This window comes from Manis javanica, chromosome 1, assembly GCF_040802235.1.
Source record: "Manis javanica isolate MJ-LG chromosome 1, MJ_LKY, whole genome shotgun sequence".
NCBI classification, from domain to species: domain Eukaryota; kingdom Metazoa; phylum Chordata; class Mammalia; order Pholidota; family Manidae; genus Manis; species Manis javanica.
This window is the reverse complement of record NC_133156.1, coordinates 192,095,454-192,117,254: the sequence shown is the minus strand read 5'-3', so window position 1 is coordinate 192,117,254 and position 21,801 is coordinate 192,095,454. Positions and strand designations below refer to the sequence as shown.

The 21,801-nt window shown below is 34.2% G+C and overlaps 1 protein-coding gene across 6 annotated transcripts in view; it reads left to right on the top strand.

The window, feature by feature from the left end:
• Positions 1 to 21,801, top strand: part of PAPOLG (poly(A) polymerase gamma) — a 43,258-nt gene that overhangs the window by 2,641 nt on the left and 18,816 nt on the right. For all 6 annotated transcript variants that reach the window (XR_001854046.3, XR_001854045.3, XR_001854047.3 and 3 more), the window contains exons 2-20: positions 367 to 528; positions 1,954 to 2,020; positions 5,600 to 5,681; positions 5,898 to 6,007; positions 7,058 to 7,111; positions 8,931 to 9,042; positions 11,158 to 11,247; positions 13,320 to 13,458; positions 14,086 to 14,158; positions 14,936 to 15,056; positions 15,402 to 15,486; positions 15,912 to 15,965; positions 17,542 to 17,661; positions 18,043 to 18,152; positions 19,857 to 19,978; positions 20,227 to 20,402; positions 20,783 to 20,871; positions 20,949 to 21,169; positions 21,735 to 21,800. Coding sequence is in view for 3 of the 6 variants with exons in the window: in XM_017666663.3 (XP_017522152.1) it covers positions 367 to 528; positions 1,954 to 2,020; positions 5,600 to 5,681; positions 5,898 to 6,007; positions 7,058 to 7,111; positions 8,931 to 9,042; positions 11,158 to 11,247; positions 13,320 to 13,458; positions 14,086 to 14,158; positions 14,936 to 15,056; positions 15,402 to 15,486; positions 15,912 to 15,965; positions 17,542 to 17,661; positions 18,043 to 18,152; positions 19,857 to 19,978; positions 20,227 to 20,402; positions 20,783 to 20,871; positions 20,949 to 21,169; positions 21,735 to 21,800 (2,053 nt within the window). In the remaining 3 variants the exon portion in view is untranslated. The remainder of the gene's footprint in view (positions 1 to 366; positions 529 to 1,953; positions 2,021 to 5,599; positions 5,682 to 5,897; positions 6,008 to 7,057; positions 7,112 to 8,930; positions 9,043 to 11,157; positions 11,248 to 13,319; positions 13,459 to 14,085; positions 14,159 to 14,935; positions 15,057 to 15,401; positions 15,487 to 15,911; positions 15,966 to 17,541; positions 17,662 to 18,042; positions 18,153 to 19,856; positions 19,979 to 20,226; positions 20,403 to 20,782; positions 20,872 to 20,948; positions 21,170 to 21,734; position 21,801) is intronic.

The following is a 21,801-nucleotide window of genomic DNA, read 5'->3' as shown; positions in this document are numbered from 1 at the left end:
AGACTGAATCTAGATGGTACTTGACTTAAGTCTTCAGGGCATAGTGAAGGTGGCCCTGGGCCCAGCTCCCATTCAGGCGCTTTGCATTTGAGCTGAGTGGTGTTGGCACTGTTGTCCTGATGTCAACACATGTTGCTTTTGGCTTGAAAAGACATCCTAACCAGAAAGTTGGAGGCTGTATAAATAGCCCTTCATCAACATAAATAAAAAATACCCTTTTTTCCTTAAAAAAAAAAATGCTTGCCCAACTGTTAATACTAAGTAAACTTTTACAGTAACTGAATTAATGAGTTGACTAAAATATTCAGTGTATCAGTATGACATGATTCTTAAATTTTTGTCTGCTGTCTCATTTTTCTTGAACAGAAACACCGTGCTGGACAGCCAGCGTCAACAAAAGCATTATGGAATCACCTCTCCGATTAGTTTGGCATGTCCTAAAGAAATAGATCATATTTACACACAGAAATTAATTGATGCCATGAAACCATTTGGAGTGTTTGAAGATGAGGAAGAATTGAACCACAGGTATGTCATTTTTAAATAGCAAATATTTTACAGTACATTATTGAACCATTAATTCTACAAACATGTATCAGGTACCTACTGTGTCCCTGCCTACGGGTACAAAAATGACAAAATGAAGTCTTGGCCCTGCTAGAGCTTACATTTGAGGTGGAGGTTAGGGGAGGAGACTAACAATTAGCCAAATAAGTAAAATAAATATAGTGTCACACATGACAAATGCTGCTCAGAAATATAAAGCTGGGAGTGGAGGTTGTCAGGGAATGCCTTGTTGACATTTTAGGAAAAATTTGAAGGTGAGAGGGGGGGAGCTTTGTGGATATTTGAGGGAAGAACACTAGCCAAAAGGCTTTGAGGTAGGGGTGTACCTAGTATACTTAAGGCATAACAAAGTAAGGTAGCCTGGGTGTCTGAAGCAGAGTGAGTATGCAGGACAGTATGGGCCTAACATGAGGCTGGAAGGAGCTTTGAGGGCAAGCTCGTAAGCCATTATAAAGGTTTTTGGCTTTTACTCTGATATGGGAATCTCATAGGGTATTGAGCATAAGATTGATAAGATTTGCTCATGTTTTAACAGTTACTTCGGCTGCTATATTGAGAAACTGAATGGGGGCCAAGCGCAGAAGCAGGGAGACTAGATAGGAAGGTATTATAAGATCCCAGGGAGGACATGGTGGTAGCCAGAACCAAGGGGATGGCAGTGGAAGTGATAGAATTCTGGATATAATTTAAAGTCAGGATTGTTTAATGACTATGAAATATGTAAAGGAGACAAATCAAGGATGATGCCTTAGTTTTTGGTCTCAGCATCTTGAAAGATGGAATTCCATAACTTTGGCGAAGGCTAAGGGAGAAGCAAGTTTGAACAAATAAGGAATTCAGTTTTCTGTATGTTATATTTGAGATGCCTAAACTTTTTTTTTTTAATGTGTACTTGGATATGCCTTTGATTGCAAGTTTGTTTTAATATCCAATTGCTTTTAAATAATAATATTTCATAAAAATAAGCCAGTAATTACCCATTTTATCCAAAGACCTCTGATTGTCAATGAGAGAATGCTAACCTCTATTATTGCCACACTGAACTGATTTTATTCCATGGTAAGGCCAAGAAAGTTGACAATTCAGTTGGCCTCTACAGCACTGTTGAAGGTAATTTTTATTTTTTATTAGGTTTACTGAATTTTTGAAAATAGTTCAAAGACCAAAATACTACTATCACATATATCTTCTCTTTGGAACACTTAGGGACCTAAGAATGTGAAAGAGACGTGCCATGTATCAACAAATGTGATAGCATTAGCATGTGTATAATACGCTTTTACTCTAGCACCAACACAAAGGTACTGCCTATATGTTTAATTACTTTTAAAATAGTTTGGTTTGGTTTAGTTTTAATCTAAATCATGTTATTTTTTTTTGTTATAGGTTGGTTGTTCTTGGCAAATTGAATAATTTAGTAAAAGAATGGATTTCTGATGTCAGTGAGAGTAAGGTAAGACCCTAAACCACATTGAATTCTTAGTTGCATTATGTCTTGGTCATTAGTCCTGGTAATACGATGCAGGAGATGAGAATAATCTGAAGTACATTAAATAAAACTTGGGTCTTTAGTGTTCTTGGTAATGAATTGGTCTAGACAGTTGAGTCTCTAAATAAATGAGGATTTACCCCAGAGGTAGCCAGTGTCTAACTACAATTACACATAAATGTCTTGCTTGACTGGCATGTAGAAGACCAAAATTTAAATACCAAGAAATTTTACTTAAAAAGCCAGATTTCAGAAATCTTAGGAAATATCAGATCTGGCAACTCTCTGCCTGCTTTCAGGCAAGGCAGGAAAAGGCTTGAATGGAATTGGGCTCCTGCCCTCCAGTGCCTCCTGGCTGTGCCCTCTATTCTCTACTTTCTGTGATACAGCAGCTGTCACTTATCAGTCAGTTTCTGTGTTGATATGTACTTCCCTCTTGCCTGGCCTGTGAGACTTAGGAGTTTGCAAATCCTAATTAATAATCCATACAACTTTCTTGCCCTCCAGTAGCTTAACTCTTTCTTCCAAAGTTGTTTACATTTTTCTTGCTTTCTTAGAGTATTTTGAATTAAATTTTCATTTGTCTGAGAATCATTGCTATGAATGTTATTTTACTGGCCATACTAAAATGAGGTGTAGGGTATGTTCAGCTGGTTGATACTATTTACTCCTTCACTAAGTGGCCCAAACTGTTGTATTTCAACTTTTTGTTTGTGTTTTATAGTTTTCTCATCTATCCCTTAGCATCATTCACGTGAAAGTTAATGTCTCACAGTAGTCAGTAGTTCTGTAAACTCTTCTCCAAATTTGCATGGATTTAGAAATTAAATAAAATGCCTGTTAGAATTCTTTCTTTTCTAACTTTTATTGTTTCTTCCTGTACCTATGATACATATTTAAAATGGGTTCTTTTAAACAATGGACTGTGATTAAAGTTATGAGGGACCCTAAGTCTGTAGTCACTGAGTTTTAAAGATGGGCTTTATACTGCTTGCTCTTGCTGCCAGTTACCTGCCTCATTTCTGAGCTCTCAGCTGTCATTTGAGGTTTTCAGATAAGGTGAATTCCAACCAGGTGAAATGCTAGTCATGACTAATTTTAAAAACTCATCTTTATTTCTCTGCTACTGGGTGATCAAGTCCTTAAGAAAAAGACCTGTCTTAGGCTCCAGCATAACCTCCTGACAGAGCTCAGGCATTAAACAAATGTTAGTGTACCTGCTGTCCAGTCAGTCCATCATTGGTATGGGGGTGCAGACCAAATACTCAACTTGTTATAATTATTTTAAAATCCAGAGTAACAAGCCTTGGGACTTATTTATGTCAGCTATTGTGGTTTGTGCTGAGGTCTTTGCTTGCATCCCCATTCTAGGATGCAGTCTAAGATTAATCAAGTGTTCTCACCAAAGAGGCTAGATTATTTTGTTGAGAGATGGCACCTTGTTTTTCTGCATGGTTTCTTTGTATCTAGAATAAAAATCAAGTATTCTGTTTGAAGGTCAAAGTTTGTTTTTTAATAATTAAATTGCTTTTTCTCACATTAGTGTTTTAATCTGCAAAAACCAATAGCTGATTTCCATTTAATTTCTAGGCATAACATCATTATTAAAAATTTGAGACCTTGCCACAAATTGGCTTAAGAAAGCAAAGTGAATGCAATACCTAATTATTTTAAAAATCAAATTGTTTTTAACATCTTTCATTGTGTGGATAAGGCAATTACTCATTTTCTATATCAATTATAATTTCCTTTGATTTATACATATTTTAGCTTGGAAAACCTGGAAGATTTGAGTTAGTTCAAGCATTAGTTGATTATTCTACACACAATTTGGATACTTAAATATCAAACAGACTTGCATTCTAAATCATTTTAGTTAAATACTATGGTTTTGGCAAAAATACTTCACTCTGTGATTCAGTGTATCCATTTCTTATAAATCGTGCAAGAATGATGCTTTTCAAAGTGGGAACATTAAAAGGACCTGTCTTCTCCATTCTGTTTATGCATGTTAGTTACCAATACATTTACTGACTCCTTTCTAGTTTTGTATTTATAAAATTACTTGTGATATTCTAGAAACGTTTATATCCATTAAACAGAGGAGGTAACAAAATAGCCTGTTGCACAGATATTTTTATTCAAGTTAATCAGCAGATACGTTTCTTTGGAATTTAAACTGGGCGTTATGAGGAAATAAGAGAAGTAATAGGCATAGTTCTCATCTTCAAGGAATTTAAATATAGTTGAAGAGATAGAACTTAAATACAGGAGGGAAAAAAGGTCAATAAATGTAGTGTAAAAGAGGTTTAAAGGTAATACTAGTAAAGGAGCACAGAGGGGGGAAAAAAGCTTGTTATAGAGATGGGGGATAATCAGAGACAGAGAAGGCTTCATGAAAGAGGTGGAACTCAAAGTGAACTTTTGGAAAATAGGTGGTATTGAAGTACCCAGAGAGGATGGGCAATCATTTGAGGTGGGAAAATGGCAAATGCTATGGAAGAGACCAGGTTATGTAACATGTTGGCAGCTTCAGAAGGGAAGATCAGGAGACAAGGCAAGAAAGATTCATAGGACCATATCGTGGAGCCCCTTTGGATCAAAGGGTCCTTACCTGAGTAGTCAGAGTACAGTGGCATGTTTTGAGTGGAAGAGTCACATAATAATTTAAAAACATCAGTCAGTGAATTTTGTACAAAATGGAGTAAGAGAAAATAAATACAAGGACAAGCAGGTAGCTTATGTTATTATTAAATTGCCTAGAATTGGGGTGGTGGTGATTGAACAGAAAGAAGGCAACATATAAGGAATATAAACTGAGAATTGATAAGCCAAGAAGAAGAATATTATGTATGTGCAGTAAGGAAAGTGAGGAACAGAAATAGAGAAGTCAGGAGAGATACCTGGTTTATCATCGGAAGAGCCTTTGCTTGTTTCAAGCATGGATATTGAAGTGGATCAGAAGGTCTGAAAATAATCTGACAGGCAGTTAGAATTGACTCTAGAGAGAGCTGAAAAGTAGCATTATAATTATGGTGCAATCCAAAAGATGTTTAAGTTGTTAAATTAGCTATCATAAGGAGATCATAATAAAAAATGAACCTACTTTCTTGCAGAAAGGTTGCAGAGCTAGAATCAAGAAGTTAAGCATATCTTTCACAAAAACTAAAGGGGAGATGGTGTAAGTCAAGAGTATGATACTGTAGAGAGCTGAAAACTCACTGGTTTTGGTAGTTAAGAATTCCTTGGTGACTGTTGAGTACTAGAGCCAAAAACAGGCAACTGGAGGGGACAAGTAGACTCAAGTGATAAATGTTTTTCTTAAGATAGAGGTATGTGCATGTGTAATGGGCATGAATTTGTTTTGTCTTCCCTCTGGGAATACCTTCACTACTTCAGACTACAACCAAAGGAGCTCTGAAGTACTTTTACAAATCTCAGTCTACCAAATTAACAAATGTAGTATATATCAATAGCGTTTAGGCAGTTTTCATGCTAAATAATTTGAACAATTGAATGCCTTTTGTTTATATTTTATTTTAGAATCTCCCACCTTCTGTTGTGGCTACTGTTGGTGGTAAAATTTTTACATTTGGCTCCTATAGGCTTGGAGTACACACCAAAGGTAACTGCTCTTCTATGTTCTACTGATAAGAACTTTTAATAACAAACTTATTGTTTATAATTAGAAAATATAGAAGTTCCATTATCTTACTAGAACTGATCATTATTAACATTTTCCTATAGTCATCTTACATACTTGCTTCTGTATGTGTTTGTGTATACTTCTACAAAAATATAATTTATACTTTACATTCATGAAAAATACTTTGATTTGCAGGAGCTGATATTGATGCACTTTGTGTAGCTCCAAGGCATGTGGAGAGATCTGATTTTTTTCAGTCTTTTTTTGAAAAATTGAAACATCAAGATGGCATTAGAAACTTAAGAGTAAGTATCCTCTAGTATTTAATATTTTGAACTTGCTAACAAATAGCTGTAAAAGCTGGGGCTTATAATTGCTGAAATATTTCTCAAGTTACTGTATCTTGTTAAAATAATGGATAATTATTAAGAACATGGGCTGTATAATTATACAGACATAGGTTTGAATTAAAATCTACCACATACTAGCTCTTAAATTTTGGTCAACTTACATATTCTTTCTGAGCCCCAGTTTCCTCAGCTGTAAAATTGAGATGTAATGATAACTTTTTTACAAGGTTTTTCTTAGGCTTGATGAGATAATTTACATAAATCATTTACTATAGTATTTGATAAATGGTTGATGGATATCAAATGGTGGCTGCTATTTTGTATAAGGTTCAATTAGTAGTAACTTTGTATATCTAGCCATTCAGGAAACAATTTCATAACCAATTATTTGACAGACATGCTTTCGTCTCACAAATATGATAGTGAACAAGATAGTTTGTGGAAGGGAGGAGGGACTGGAACTAAACCAACAGGTAGTTTTAATGCAAACTGAAGTGCTAAGATACGGAGAAGTTCGAAGGGTCTGCATTTTGGGGTGTCTGGGAATGGAGGAGGACACTAAGAATTTGTTAGGTTGGGAGATTAAAGAAGACTGAGAAAGGCATTTCAACTAAATCCAAACTATATTGACTTTTTTTTTTGTCATGAGCTCTGATTATATTTTAATTTCTAACACTACTGCTCTTTGTAAATAATCGGTTTTCAGTTAAGCCTAACAAATAGTAAGCACACAGATGATAGCAGTTCTGCCTGCCAATTTCTGATGAATATTTTTAGGAAGATGATTAGTGGATTTCTACTGTCATAGACATTTTATGCATCTTAAATAACACAATCACAAAGTAGAAGGGCTTACTTAACCTAGAATGTGAGATGAAGAACATTTTTACCTTTTCCATTGAGTTAAATACAAATTGGGAGCAAAGGTATTCACATTATTGGCAGTTAAGAAGGATAGAGAAAGGATTACACTGGGTGAGAGATCATTGTTTTCCTCTTTTGTAGGCTGTAGAAGATGCCTTTGTACCTGTTATAAAATTTGAATTTGATGGAATTGAAGTAAGTGTTTAATATTTTTCTGGCTTTATTCACCCATGAGATTTGTTGTTTTTTAATCACACTTCATAGGTAAGAATTAAAAGAATTAAATAGTATTTAAAAAGTCCCTTATTTTTCTCTCTCCTATATTTACTGTCTTTTCTCCATGGAAAATAACCTCCATCCCTACTACCCCCTGGTTTTTATATACACCCTTCTCAATCCCATAATCTCCTAAACTAGCAATAATTTTAGTTGGAGCAGTACTCAGTGCTTACTGATCTTGTTCTAAATAAATAAATAATGTTTAATAAGTCATGTTCAATAAATAATGTTCAGAATGGAATACAGAATATACTAGATTACCATTCTTTGCTGTGTGGCATTTTGTTTTCTTGGGAGTTAATAATTATTTTGCGATTTTGTTAGTTTTTTATACTTCATGACTAATTCAAACCCTGTCTCCTAGTTGTATAAACCTCCTGTACATAGTGTAGATTTCTTAGATATTCTGTCATTATCATCTTGAAAAAGTAACTTGATGACTCTTCTCACCTGTCCCAATCCACACTGATTGTTTTCCATGACTGAAATACCAGCTGTCAGTCACCCTGACATCTGTCTTTACTATCACCCTTGGATTTCCTTTTGCTTCAAGTTCTTCTTTCTTGACTTACTATTATTTTAGTGGCACTCATCCACTAGCTTCCTGAGAAAGAACACATTTTTTGAGATCTTGCACTTTAAAAATGTCTTTGTTCTGTTCTCACACCAAATCAATATTTTGGCTGAGAACATAATTCTTGGTGGGAAATAGTATTTGTCAGAATTTTGAAGGCCTCACTTGCTTCTAATTGTCTTCTAGCTTCCATACTGCGTTGAATACTGTGATGCCACTTTGATTCCTCATCCTCTTTATGATCTGTTCCTCTTTGGACACTTACATTTTTTTTTTTCCTGGTCTTCATAGTTGTAAAATTCATGGTAATATACTTTGGTATATGGCTTTTCAACCAAATACACTAGGTACTCACTAGTCGTCTTTCAGTTTGGAAACTCCTGTCCTTCAGTTCTTAGAAATTGTATTGAATTCTATTGGATTTCCTGCCTTTGTGTTCTCTCTCCTTTCTGTAACTCCCAACTTTTGTATATTGGACCTCCAGGACTTTTTTTTTTTTTTAATCTCTTTCTTCCCACGTACTAACTGCATCTTTATATTTTTGTCTGCTTTTTGGTGTTTTCCTCATCTTCCAAACTTTGTTTTTCCTCTTCTGCTGTCATATTTTTAATTTCTAAGAATACTTTTTTATTCTCTAAATGTTCCTTTTTATTTATGTATGGATTTGTTTTATAGCCTACTGACTTTATTTCCTGGATATAATATCTTTTATCTGCTTTCTTAGATTTGCTGAGTCTGTTACTATTTACCCATCTGCTTTTCAGCTTTCACAGTTTTTGCTGTTGTTTCCTTCTATTCCCTTTGTCCTAGTGGTTTATGTATTTTAGTGGGGTTTCACGAGGGAGTGAATGTAAATGTATGTTGGATCTTCCATCTTTATCTAGAAATTCACTCATAAAGTTTTGGTCTTTTTTTTTTTTTTTAATGCTTGGCCTGTATGCTAAAATAAAAATGTTTTCCCTTAATTTGAAAATTTAATTTATCCTCACAAAATTTAGTGGTGACTTTCCCATGTGAGATTGCCTATTTGGGCCTTTTGAAATTTTGGTAGAACTTCCTAAACTAATAATTAAAACTTTCTACATTTTTGAGGTGAGGAAGTGGGGAGAATGGACTGGGAGGGGAAAAAGTAATACTTTTATCTTTTGCATCTTTCCAAAGATTGATCTAGTCTTTGCAAGACTGGCAATACAAACCATATCAGATAATTTAGATATAAGAGACGACTCTCGACTGAGAAGCCTTGATATAAGGTGTATTCGCAGCCTAAATGGTAAGCTTCTAAAGTAAATCTCTGATAACTTTGAAAACAATGGACAGATATCTTTTTGTAGAACTATTATACATTTTTAAGGGATTTTACTCAGTTAAAAATGATGTTGTGATTTTCTTTATATAGATAAATCTGACCACATCTAATCATCTTAAAAAACACTGATTTTATTTGAAATGTTATTTATGCTTATAGTAGTAGTACTCAGATTTATTGGTCTCAGTCCCCTTTACACTGTTAACATTTATTGAGGACCCCAGTATGGGGTTATGTGGGTTATATCTGTTAGTATTTACTGTATTAGAAATAAAAACAAAAATTTTAAACAATAATAGACCCACTATAAGTGAATATAAACAATATTTTTATGTATGAATGGCATTGTTTTGCATTTTTACAAATCTCTTTAATATTTGACTTGATAGAAAGCAGATTCTCATACCTGCTTTTACAGTCAATCTCTTGTAATATTTTGTTTTGATTGAAGCATAGGGAAAAATCTGGCCTCTTAAAGATACGTAATTGGAAAAAGGAGGAGTATTTTTATAGCCTTTTCAGATAATTTTGGATATACTTTGACACTACAACTAAACTTAACCAGCGACAATAGCTTTTTTCTTTTCAACAGCTTTATTGAGGTATAATTGCATACCATAAAATTCATTCTTTTTAGGTGTACCACTCAGTTGTTTTCAGTATATTCAGAGCTGTACACCACAATCCAGTTTTAGAACATTTTCATCATTCTTAAAAGATGCCTTATTCTCACCTACAGTCAGTCCCCTTTCTGACACCCAGTCCCAGACAACCATTAATCTACTTCCTGTCTTTATAGATTTGTCTTTTCTGGAATTTCAAGTAAATGGGATCATAAAATATGTGGTCTTCTGTGTCTGGCTTCTTTCACTTAACATAATGGTTCTGAGGTTCATCCATGTTTATTGCATATTATCTAGTTTGTTCCATTTTATTGATGACTAAAAGTGATTGTTTTTTAAGGTTAATTCAGATAATAAAATCTAAAATATTGGTTAACTTCTTGTATTCTGTTACATTAAAATCCACTGGTCTGTCTTGTTTTTGAATAGATAATTTACCCAATGAGGGTTGTACTGTCATGCTTTGGTCACTTGGAAAACACTGGTTCACAGAGTTATTTGGATCTTCTAAATGTTAACACACATTTCATCGTAAAAGAGCAAAACAAAACAAAATCATACCCATTAACATCACCAGAAAACTCTTTCAATTATTGGAAAGCTGTCAGGCTCATAGGAGCAGACACTAGTTGTCCAAAGTTCTGATTTTTATTTAAAAGCTCAAATTTTGAATTTGTTTTCCTTAAAGGAAGGAGCTTCTTTGTTCATAACTTTAGGAAATGTCTGCTAAATGCCCACTTGTGAGTAGCAATAGTTTGTCTGTCAGTCATTCTTTCAAGTAAAATGGATTTTCCTTGAAAAAAGCTGGTAGTTCAACTTACCTCAAACACATTCAAACATTGCACATACTCCTTTCCTGTTTTCTAATTGTAAATGTGTGGTGGTGAAGAATATTGTCTAATAGTACAGCTGTTGCCACAGCTTTGATTAGTAAGGTACCAGCAGTGTCACCCACCACTGCTTTTGCACTATCAGTGCAAATGTTAACACAATGGAACAAAGCTTTAGTATTATGCTAAAAATAGGTTCCCAGGGTACACCGACCCCATTATTGAGAACCACTGTATTATAGTAACTTTCATTGCACTTTTCTGTACTTCCAGAGTGCAACAGTAAATCACAGTATTTCTGAATAAGGTTTACATTAAAGCATTAACAGTATTATAACTTGGGAGGCATTTGATTAATAGTAAAGTCCAATATGGAAGAGAGCTAAAGAGATAATTCAGACCCATCTCTTATTTTAACATTGAATTGTATTACTCGTGTGCTTTTTAATTGTTTAAAACCAAGGTGGTTACTCATATATAAGTGCTAAAATACAAGTATGTAGAGAAAATATTCATATTTTATTATGTTTGTTATTTTTGGCATTTGAGAGTCTGGAAGTTGAAAGTACATTTGAATTAACTGGTTTTCGTTTCATAGTGAAAAATGAATGCTTTATCTTTTTCAGGATGTAGAGTTACTGATGAAATTTTGCATTTAGTGCCAAATAAAGAAACTTTCAGACTCACCTTAAGAGCAGTCAAACTATGGGCAAAACGTAAGTATACCAGGTCTTTTTATTTTGTGTTAACATATAAAATTATTGTTTTCAGTTGCTAATGGGAGAAGTACATACAGAAACTCCTGAGCCTACTGATATTGGTAGGGCTACTGTAAGTTTTGGAGAAACTGTTTCTTCTTTTTCAAGTGCAGTGTTTTTGGTGCTCTAATGTGTGACTCTGCCTTCTTTGTGTGAAAACTAAAAGCTATCTTTCCATCTTAGGTTTCAGCCAGGCAGTGAAAATGAGTTAGAACCTAGAGTGAAAACCTCGCTGGTCTTTTGCTCTCTCTGTGGGCAGGACCATCTTACCCATTTTTGTCTTCCCATCACTAGTTTAAAGTGGGTGTTCAACAAATTTATTAAATGAAGGGCCTACAGTGATAGTTTTGACTTCTCTTTCTCTTATAACATTTATATAATAAAGCCTGCAACTAGTTTATATATATATATATATATATATATATATATATATATATATATATGGGATATGGTTCGTAAAAGGCTGAGTCCTGAGCTGGCATAGCACATTTGTGTTATTTGTAACTACATTTAAGTAGTGCTGCATTTCTGGCACCAGGTCTTACATAATCTAAAACCGTGCTTTTCAATAAAATTTTTTGGGATGATGGAAATGTTTCATATCTGTGCTAAGACAGTAACCAAGTGGCTACCAAGCACTTGGAATGTGCAGCTGAGGAACTGAATTTAAAAATTTATTTAACTTTAATTGATTTAAAACTAAATAGTACCTAAGTAAAAATATGTCCACACAAAAACTCATACACAAATGGTCATTGTAGCATTATTCATAATAGTCAAGAAGTGGAAACCACATACCCATAAACGGATAAGTGGATAAACAAAAGGTGGTATATCCACAACGTGAAATATTACTTGGCAATGAAAAGGAATGGAATTGTGATACATGTAATACATGAACATTGAAACCATTATGTTATGGGAAAGAAGCCAGTCATAAGAGATCACATGTTGTATAATTTCATTTATATGAAATGTCCCAAATAGGCAAATCTGTAATGACAGAAGGAGATTTAGTGGTTGTCTAGGTCTGAGGGTGTTGGGGAGAAACAGGAAAGATGTGACTGTGGAAGGTTTCTTCTTAGAGTGACAAAAATGTTCCAGAATTGATTACAGTGATGGTTGCACAACTCTATGAACATACTAAAAACCATTGAATTTTATTCTTTAAATGGATTAATCTTATGGTATGTGATAAAGTGGTTCCAAAAAAAAAGAAAAGCCACGTGTGACTTATGGCTACCATATTGGACAGTGTATAGCTAAAAAGACCCCAAGCAAGTAGAATTTGTCCTTAGGCTTAATTATCTTGTATTGTCAGGATAAAGTAATTTGCAGTAATGGGGTATCATGAGCAATTTGACTTTCCTTACAGATTAAGTATCATGTTTGGCAATTCTTAGGCACATATTTTTCACATTTAACATATCTGGAATTGATACTCTGTTCTCTTGGACATAAGATAATGCTATATTATATAACTGAAGGCATCTTAGGTTTGATGAAATATGGTAATACTTCTTTATAGATTGCTATAACAGTGATGAGAAAGGAGTACTATCAGTGGTGTATTGTACTTACTTTATGGGGAAGTATCCAAATTCTGCAAAATTAGCCACCAACTTTACACTTGATTTTAAAATACCCATGAACATGATTATTAATGAAATGTCAATTTTTCCCTATTTGTAGACCCTCCAAACTTCTTCCCTCCTTTCATTTCTCTTTCAGCCATAGATAATGAAAGGTGGGAAATTCCAGTGTTCTATCAGGAGAGCCCAGCTGGGCAATCAGAACTGAGGCAGAGAACAGAGGTGTCTGTATTGGAAGGGGAAGTACAGCATAAGATAAGCAGCTATGGTTTACTAATAAAACTGTGGGGCTAACAGTGTGATGCCTGTGATTTTAATGCTTCTATAGGGGAAAAGAGTTCTAAGCAACAGTCTTAGGAAGAACGTTATCCTATTTCTTACAGTTGAATGGTATGGATAGTAGGTCCTAACAATAATTAACAAACATTAATTTTCTAGGGCGTGGTATTTATTCCAACATGCTGGGATTCCTTGGTGGTGTGTCCTGGGCAATGCTAGTTGCAAGAACTTGCCAGTTATATCCAAATGCAGCAGCTTCTACTTTAGTTCATAAGTTCTTCTTAGTTTTTTCCAAGTGGTAAGTATTCATGTGCATACTTCCAGTATTTTGTAACCTCTGCCTATATAAATTTGTTCAGAAATTTAAGAGCTAAGCATAGACTTTTTCTGTTGTCTTACATTCCTTTTTTAAGTTAAAAGTTTAAAAACATCAGATTTGAAGCAACAATGGGACATCAGATGGAGCTTTCTTCTAGGGAGTTTGTAAATGTGGACCCTGCCTAAAGATAGTGGTCACAATAGATTTGGCTCTGCCAGTTATGTGGAAGTTAAGATTGTCTCATATGTAAAATAGAGATGATAATCAAAGCTACTGCATGGATTTGTTGTATTTTCAGTAAACGTTAGCTGTTGCTGTTAATTAGCAGATTTAAATCCTTGAAAGCAAATGAGAAGGAAGAGAAAAATTCAGGTTTAAATTAGTTAACAGATAATAGGCAGAGCACTATTTGCCCTTTCAAAGAACACTGCTTTAAAATAAGCAGATTTTTCCTGTGTAAACTTCCTTCCTTTATCCATTTTTTTTTCAATACCAAATACCAAAAACATTTGCTGTATGCAAGTTGGAACAGTCTAGTGATTTTAATATTGCATATAGTTTCTGAAATGAGGTCCTGTGTCAGTTAATTTGCCTCATTCCTATTAGGGAATGGCCAAATCCTGTGCTGCTGAAGCAACCAGAAGAAAGCAATTTGAATTTGCCTGTTTGGGATCCTCGGGTATGTGACTTTGAAAATTTCATTAAACCTTTTGGAAGAGGATGATTATCTAAATGGCTGTCTGGTTTAAAAAAATTCCTCTTGTCCTTGTGCGTCTTCTTTATGTATAACAATAATCCTTTCCCTCCCTCTGCTGTGTTTTTTGGTGTGAATGATTTGTATCTCCAGTGCCGATCCAAATATTATGTCATTAAAAATCACCCACATAAGACTAGATGAGTGGGTGTATCAACGAAAATGTCACAATCCATTGTTTAAAAGTGTCTTACAAGTAATTAGGTACTAATACTAAAGTACTGAAGTATGTAAAAGATTTACTTTGCAGCACAATAAAGTAGATCCATGGTTTTAAGCTAGCATGACTCTCATCTTGTATTACAGTTTGCTTTTAGAGTGAGTGCTCGTTCCTCTGAGTAACCTAGGGGAAGTCACCCATTGAGTGGGTGCAAAAAGAGGGTTGAGAACCATTGGACCAGATAATGCTTTTGCAGCTATGGTGTTTCCTTGGTTCTAAAAGACCATTGTTTATAAAATACACCATCAGTTTTAACAGCTTTCTAGGGGAAAAATAAATCTCTAAAGAATTTCCTTTGATTTTGACTATCAAATACATCTGACTTCAGAAATAAATTTAGTTGGGGAGGGGAAATGTACTTCTTAGAATTGAGGAAATGTAGTATTAAATTTATATTTCATATTCTTCAGACTTTTGGGGAAATGAAGTGAGGACAACTGAAATAGGAGAATAGATCAATTATTCTGCTTCTAATTTCACAGGTAAATCCATCAGATAGGTATCATCTCATGCCCATAATCACCCCTGCCTACCCACAACAGAATTCTACGTATAATGTGTCCACATCAACTCGAACAGTAATGGTAGAAGAATTTAAACAAGGTAAACCTATTGGCCCTATTGCCCTTTACATGTTTCCACAAGTTTTTGGTTGACAACAGTTTTATTCTCTATTGCAGTTATGCCTATTCTAAAAAGTTTTTCAAATGTGTATTTGTTTTTTCAGTAATTGATTTTCCAAAATACATAGTAATTTTAAATAATAGCTAGAAATGGAGCCAGCCCAATCTGGTTGAAATTGATTGTTGTTCTGAGAAAAAAACAGTAAATATACAGGGTTTTTTTACTCAGTCTGGTGAGGTTAGAGGTATTGGGGTAAGGTGATATAGGAACTGATACACAATGGTCAGTTTTCAAAAATTAGTCTCTGTCTTTTTTTAAATTTAGGTCTTGCAGTCACGGATGAGATTCTTCAAGGGAAATCAGACTGGTCCAAACTACTTGAGCCACCAAATTTTTTTCAAAAATATAGGTATTTGAAGTTTTTCCAAAAATATAGGTATTTGAAGTTTTGCATTGTGTCTGTGAGTGTGCATGTGAGAAGAATGTTAAACTTAACAGTGTTAATATATGATAGATGACATTTGTCACTTACATTTCAATACGTTTCAGAAAAGGTTAACAGAAATACTAAGTGATGAGAGATTTTCTATATTCCAGTAGAATCTAATCCAGTATTAGTGGGGGGTTTTGTTTTTGTTTTTTGTGGATTGTTTTTTAATTGCAAAATCTTTTAATTGTGAAAATCAGAGCATGTTTTAATTTTTAGAAGTTGTGTGCCTCCATTAGCTCCTTTGTTCATTGAGAGGGAGAAGGAGAAGGTAATGATGGAAAAGCAGACCCTAATAATGTTTCTGGCTTTTTTTTTGATTGTTGCTGAAAATTCTTCATACATAGACATTATATAGTATTGACTGCCAGTGCATCAACAGAAGAAAATCATCTAGAGTGGTAAGATTTATATTTCAAGTTCTCTACCTGCTGTGTAGTGATAATTTATATGATACAGTGCTATGTATAAAACACTTTCTCCATTTTCAAAATTATGAAATCTTATTGGTGATTATTGTACCTGACCACGGGTCATCAGTGTTAAGAAATACCATCAAATTAATGTTTTCAAAATCAGAAATAGCACAAGATGAGGATGTGAATCTTTTAGTTGCTTTTCAGAGTCACATTTAAGCATAACTGAGAGTCATTTTGAATGATTTTAGTGCCTGGCCTCTTACTGAGTTTTCCACCCTTGCTGTCATATTTTCCCCATCAAAACTAGAAGGAAAAAACATTTTATATATTCTTTTGGTTTAGGAGATGTTGTCATGAAAGGTTTCAGAATTTTAAGCTTCTGTCAACAGACAAGAGAGATTTTTTTGGACAAGGAGCAGTGCATTCTTCCTAGTGCATCTAAATTAATTTCCTCAGCTTCCAGTGTATTGATATCCCTAGTTCCATCAGCAGAAGCTATTAGGTCACCAGAAATAGTGCTTTCCTCAGGTCTGACTTCTGGAAAATGGAAGCACTATACTGTCTTATTTTTGCTTAGAGAGTTAATGCTATTTCATTGATAATTAAAGGGATCTTGAAAAGAATCTTTTCTCTGAAACAGTTACTTCATTTGCCTAGATCAGGGGCAGGAAACTATAGTCTGGCCACTTGTGTTTTATAAGTAAAAGTTTTATTGGAACACAGCCGCACTCATTTATATATTGTCTATGGCTGATTCCCAGTTACAGAGCAAGTCAAATAGTTGCAACAGAAATGGTCCACAGAGTCTAAAATATTTACTATCTGGCCCATTACTGGAAAAGGAATAACTCAGTGTTTTGTATATCTGCTCTTGGAGCACACACAATTATAATGTGTAAGCTTTGTGAAGTGTTGGAAAATGTAAAAAGGTACTTGTAGTTACTCTTTGTAATTCATAAAATCATTAATACATTAGTTGACAGCAGTCACATTTCCTAAGTGAGGTATAAAATAAAGTTGTAGAAATCTGATGAAACTATATTTTACTAGTATCTGATCTGATTTTAGTGAATTCTTTTTAAAATATAATATTTACTACCAATTTTCTGAAAATCAGGGCATGCTTATTATATGGATTAAGTGCCAATTATTGGCTTTTTGGTTCACTTTACTTAAACATATCATAACCTTTAGACATTAGGTCTATAGACATACAGCCTTAGGGTTTAGACATAAGATTTGAAAGTTGAATAAGATTTAGAACCAGATTAACCAACAGTTTCTTTTGTTCATGCTCAAATCATGACTGTTTTATGGTTTTAACAGGAAGGGTATTTTACATACTGAATGCATTAAATAGATCAGTTCTTCTTAAAAAAGGGAAAACACACTGAAGTTCACTTCGTAACTTGACATTTACTGAATGGTATTTTAAACAGAGTCCCTAATACATTAGACTGAAATTTTTAAATGAACATGTAAGGCATATGCTGTTTGGTTTTCTTAGATGTAGCTTCCAAATTTTAAAATGGGAAAATCTTCTGTGTTTTTACCTTAGGGTTGGATTAGTAGAATCTAAAATCCGAGTACTTGTTGGAAATTTGGAACGGAATGAATTTATTACTCTTGCCCATGTAAATCCTCAGTCATTCCCAGGAAATAAGGAACACCATAAAGAGTAAGTTAATTATTTTTTATGACTACATTTCTTAAATAATGTTATTTGACATATACATTGTGTAAGATCAGTTGTGAGATTGTCATTTAACAGGGATTGAGCCTAAGTGGTCATGTATTAAACCTAAGTACATGCTGCGTTAGTAACCCACAAACCCCCTGCAAAAACTCTGTCACAACATTTGGAGCATTTTCAAAGTTGTGTAATATTCTTCATAACAACACGGGATAATTTACCAGTATTCTTGGTGTCATTTTTAAGAATTTGGTCAAATGATTGAAATTTGTATTTGTGTCTCCATAGAGACCTAGTTTTAATTACCAAATGGCATCTATAAAGTTGTAAAAAAACTAATGGAAATTCTTCAATATTATTTTATAGCAACAATTACGTATCAATGTGGTTCCTCGGAATAATTTTTCGGAGAGTTGAAAATGCAGAAAGTGTTAACATAGACTTGACATATGATATACAGTCTTTTACTGATACAGGTAAGATTTGGTCATCATAGAGCTGTGGTTCTCAAGCTTGGCTGTCATGTCATATCATCTGCCATGGATCTGTCTGATATAGTTTTGAAAGTTCCACAATTGGTTAAATGATTATGGTACATCTACATTATAGAAATGTAGGCTGCTATTAAAAGTAAAGGCATGACGAAACAATTTCCAAGACATACTAAGTGGGGGGAGGGGGTATTGCAGAACAGTGTGCTACCACTTTTTATACTTACCTAAACAAGTAAAAAAATATATGCATGTTTGCTTATAAATATGTAGAGTATCTCTGGAAGGAAATAGTTTTTTAAGAAGTGACAGAACTGATTGCGTCTGGGTCAGTGAACTAGGGTGTGTTGAGACAGTAATAGAAGACTTAACTCAATAGTCTTTTTTGCTGTTGTTTTTTTTTAATACTCAAACCCTTTGAGTTGTGTCCATGTGAATGTATTACTGGTTTAAGAAAGAAAGAAGATTAATGGAACTGTACAGGTGATTCTTAGCATGCACAGTGAAGGTTTGTAATCAGTCATGAAGGTGACCTGATTCTTGCATTTTTTGCATGAAATAAATGCCAATACAAGCTTGCTCAATGTTAACAGAATCCATTGTGAAGAGTCTCTCACATCTGCCTAGCTCCCTAATAACACCTCTGTGGACTATCTTAATATATCTTCGATAAATTTGGAGTTGTCTTAAATATTTGGAATAGTGTACATTCATACCCTTGGCTTGGCTCATCAGAGTTTTCTAAATTCTTCTAAACTAGCTCTCACGGTTATAGTGAAAATGCAGATTCCTGTGTATCACCTTGGGATTACTGAATCTCACTCTCTGGGAGTGGAGCCAGGGAATCTGCAAGTTGAACAACCACTCCTGGTGATTTTTGTAACAGGCATTCTGGAATGAAAACATAGATAGAAATTTTCCATTCTAATTTGGGCTCATGTTTCAAAAGGGGGGAGGTTGGAAAGCTCTATTTATTATAAACTTATCCTTTTCTCCAGATAGAAATACTAAGGCCCTAGTATATTAAATAATTTAGTGTAGTCACTATGCAAAAAAGCCTTACAACCTTATTCTCATTAAGCTTATAATTGGGCATTCACAGTTAACTTGCATTAAATAATTTATGCCATAGTTAACAAGACTGATATTCTTAAAAGGTGGGGAAAAGTACTAGAATGGGAATCTAGGGCTGTGTGTACTCTGATCCCATCAGGCGTTCAGGGCTATTGAGCCTCATTTCCCCACCAGGAGGGATAAGGATGTGTTTGCAGATGGTTTCTGACGTTTGGCATTCCAAGATTGGTGTAGTAAAAGAAGCTTCGTGGAAGAGGAGAACTGAGTTGCATTTTGGATATTTGGTATAAGGATTAGCTTAGGTTTGGGCACATAATTATCAGAAGAGATTGCCTTTAGGGAATATAGCAGAAAACAAGACTTGGGAAAATCCTTTTATACATTTATTTTGCTAATGAAATTTGATTATGGGAAAGTCTTAGAAGTTGAGTATGAGAAAGCTAATCAGTACTTGAATAGGATTGTGACATAGTGAAAATGGTTTACAAATATTCTGTAAAAGGGGTGTATATTTGGGTGGTGATGGGGAAATATCAAAGGTATGCATTTTAGGAAAAGGAAATAGTCCTTTGTTCAGAAAGAAGTTTCCTGTTTAACCTATTGACCTTGTTACAGTGTACAGACAGGCAAACAATATAAACATGCTAAAGGAGGGCATGAAAATCGAAGCAACTCATGTTAAAAAAAAACAACTTCATCATTACCTACCAGCAGAGATTCTTCAAAAGAAGAAAAAGGTGAGTTTATAATCTTAACTCTCCAGTATGGTTCCACTCAAATGAATGATCCTGGAACTAAATTTGCATTCTTAAAGCTCCCAAATCTATTGAGAAGAAAGAGGGAAGGTATAGAACAATTCAGTTGAGGAGTTGAATCTCACCTTTATTAATCACAAGGATAATTTGTTCAATCAGAATTAAAGCCTGTCATGATTCTCATTTGTTTTTTGAAATCCTGAAAACAAATTCTAAAACCCTCTTTTCAGCAAAGTCTTTCTGATGTCAGTCGAAGTTCAAGTGGACCTCAATCCAAACGATCATCTCTGGATAACAGTTGTTTGGATAGCTCCAGAGACACTGATAATGGAACACCTTTTAATTCCCCAATATCTATAAATAAACCTTCCAAGCCTGATATTCCTCCTTCAGGAGAAACAGAAAGGTCTGTATTTTAAAATTGTCTTTTTCATCATCAGTTTGAGGATAATAAAACTTTTCTATACCTTTGTTAAATATTTTTGTTAAAAAGATTTTATTATACCAGTTCTAGTCATTTTCTTGTATAGAAATACTTGACAATTTGTGATCATCTTCTGGGGCATGGTACAGGTTTATGAACATGAGGGACTAGATAAATACACAGAGATGCACAGGTTTTCTATTCAGTTTTTTCTCTTAATTCTCACTGGGTCCTCTGCCTTTTTCTTCCCTTTTCTTTCAGTGAGATGTTAAAGTAGGAGTACTTGAAAGAAGTAATCCTAAATGTTAAAATAAGAATGCTTTAAATAATTTGAATTAATCATAATTTAACACTTTTAATAGGAATAATGCTGAAGCTGCTGCTATAAAAGTAGAAAAGCTGCTGAGTGTCCCACCAGCTCAAGGACTATCTATTCCAGTCATTGGTGCAAGTAGGTATATATACTTTTGTTAGTAATGATAACTACATATATATTTAATTACTAAAGTCTTCTTTTTTCCTTTTCAGAAGTTGATTCTGCAGTAAAAGCTGTATCACCCCCAGCTGTGTGCACTATTCCTACTGTAGTAGGACGAAATGTCATTCCTAGAATCACAACACCTCACAGTCCTGCCCAGGGACAGCCACATCTGAATGGAATGTCAAATATAACTAAAAATGTTACACCCAAGAGATCCCATTCTCCATCCATAGATGGGTCTTCTAAGAGATTGAAAGACATAGAAAAGGTAAAGTTACAACTTTAGTGGTGATTCCATAGTTGATTTTTCATAAGTTAACCTAAAATAGTATTAAACTCAAAATTCTCCATAGCTGTCTTTGTTTTATGTTCTGTTAGGATTTGACTGTTAAAAAATATTTACCCAAACCCTAAAGGAACAGAAATACTAATTGTTCATCCTAAATTCAGATTACTAATGCAACTGAAACCTTGAATGATTGGTCTAAGTCTCTCCTTGACATACACAAAAGCCATTATAGGTAACTAAATAATCGTATTTAATTGTGTTATAATGTTGATCCCCTCTGCCTCCAGTAGGTGGTAGTAAAACTGTTTTATTTGTTATGATTTGAATTGATTTAACCAAAAAAATCACTCAAACTGTAGAAATAAAGAATGGCAGCTGAGTTTAATCTAATTTAAATTCTCCTCTCTTACCATCCCCCATTTTAGTAGTTTTGATGATAGCCTAAGCACCACTAGTTTCTCAGTTTATATAGATTTGTATGGTTTTGTATGCATGAAGATTTGTATGGTAATAATAGCAACTCATTTTAATGTTTATATTTTAGTTTATTCGACTGGAATCAACATTTAAGGAATCACATGCTGCTGAAGACAGAAAAAGAAAATCAGTGG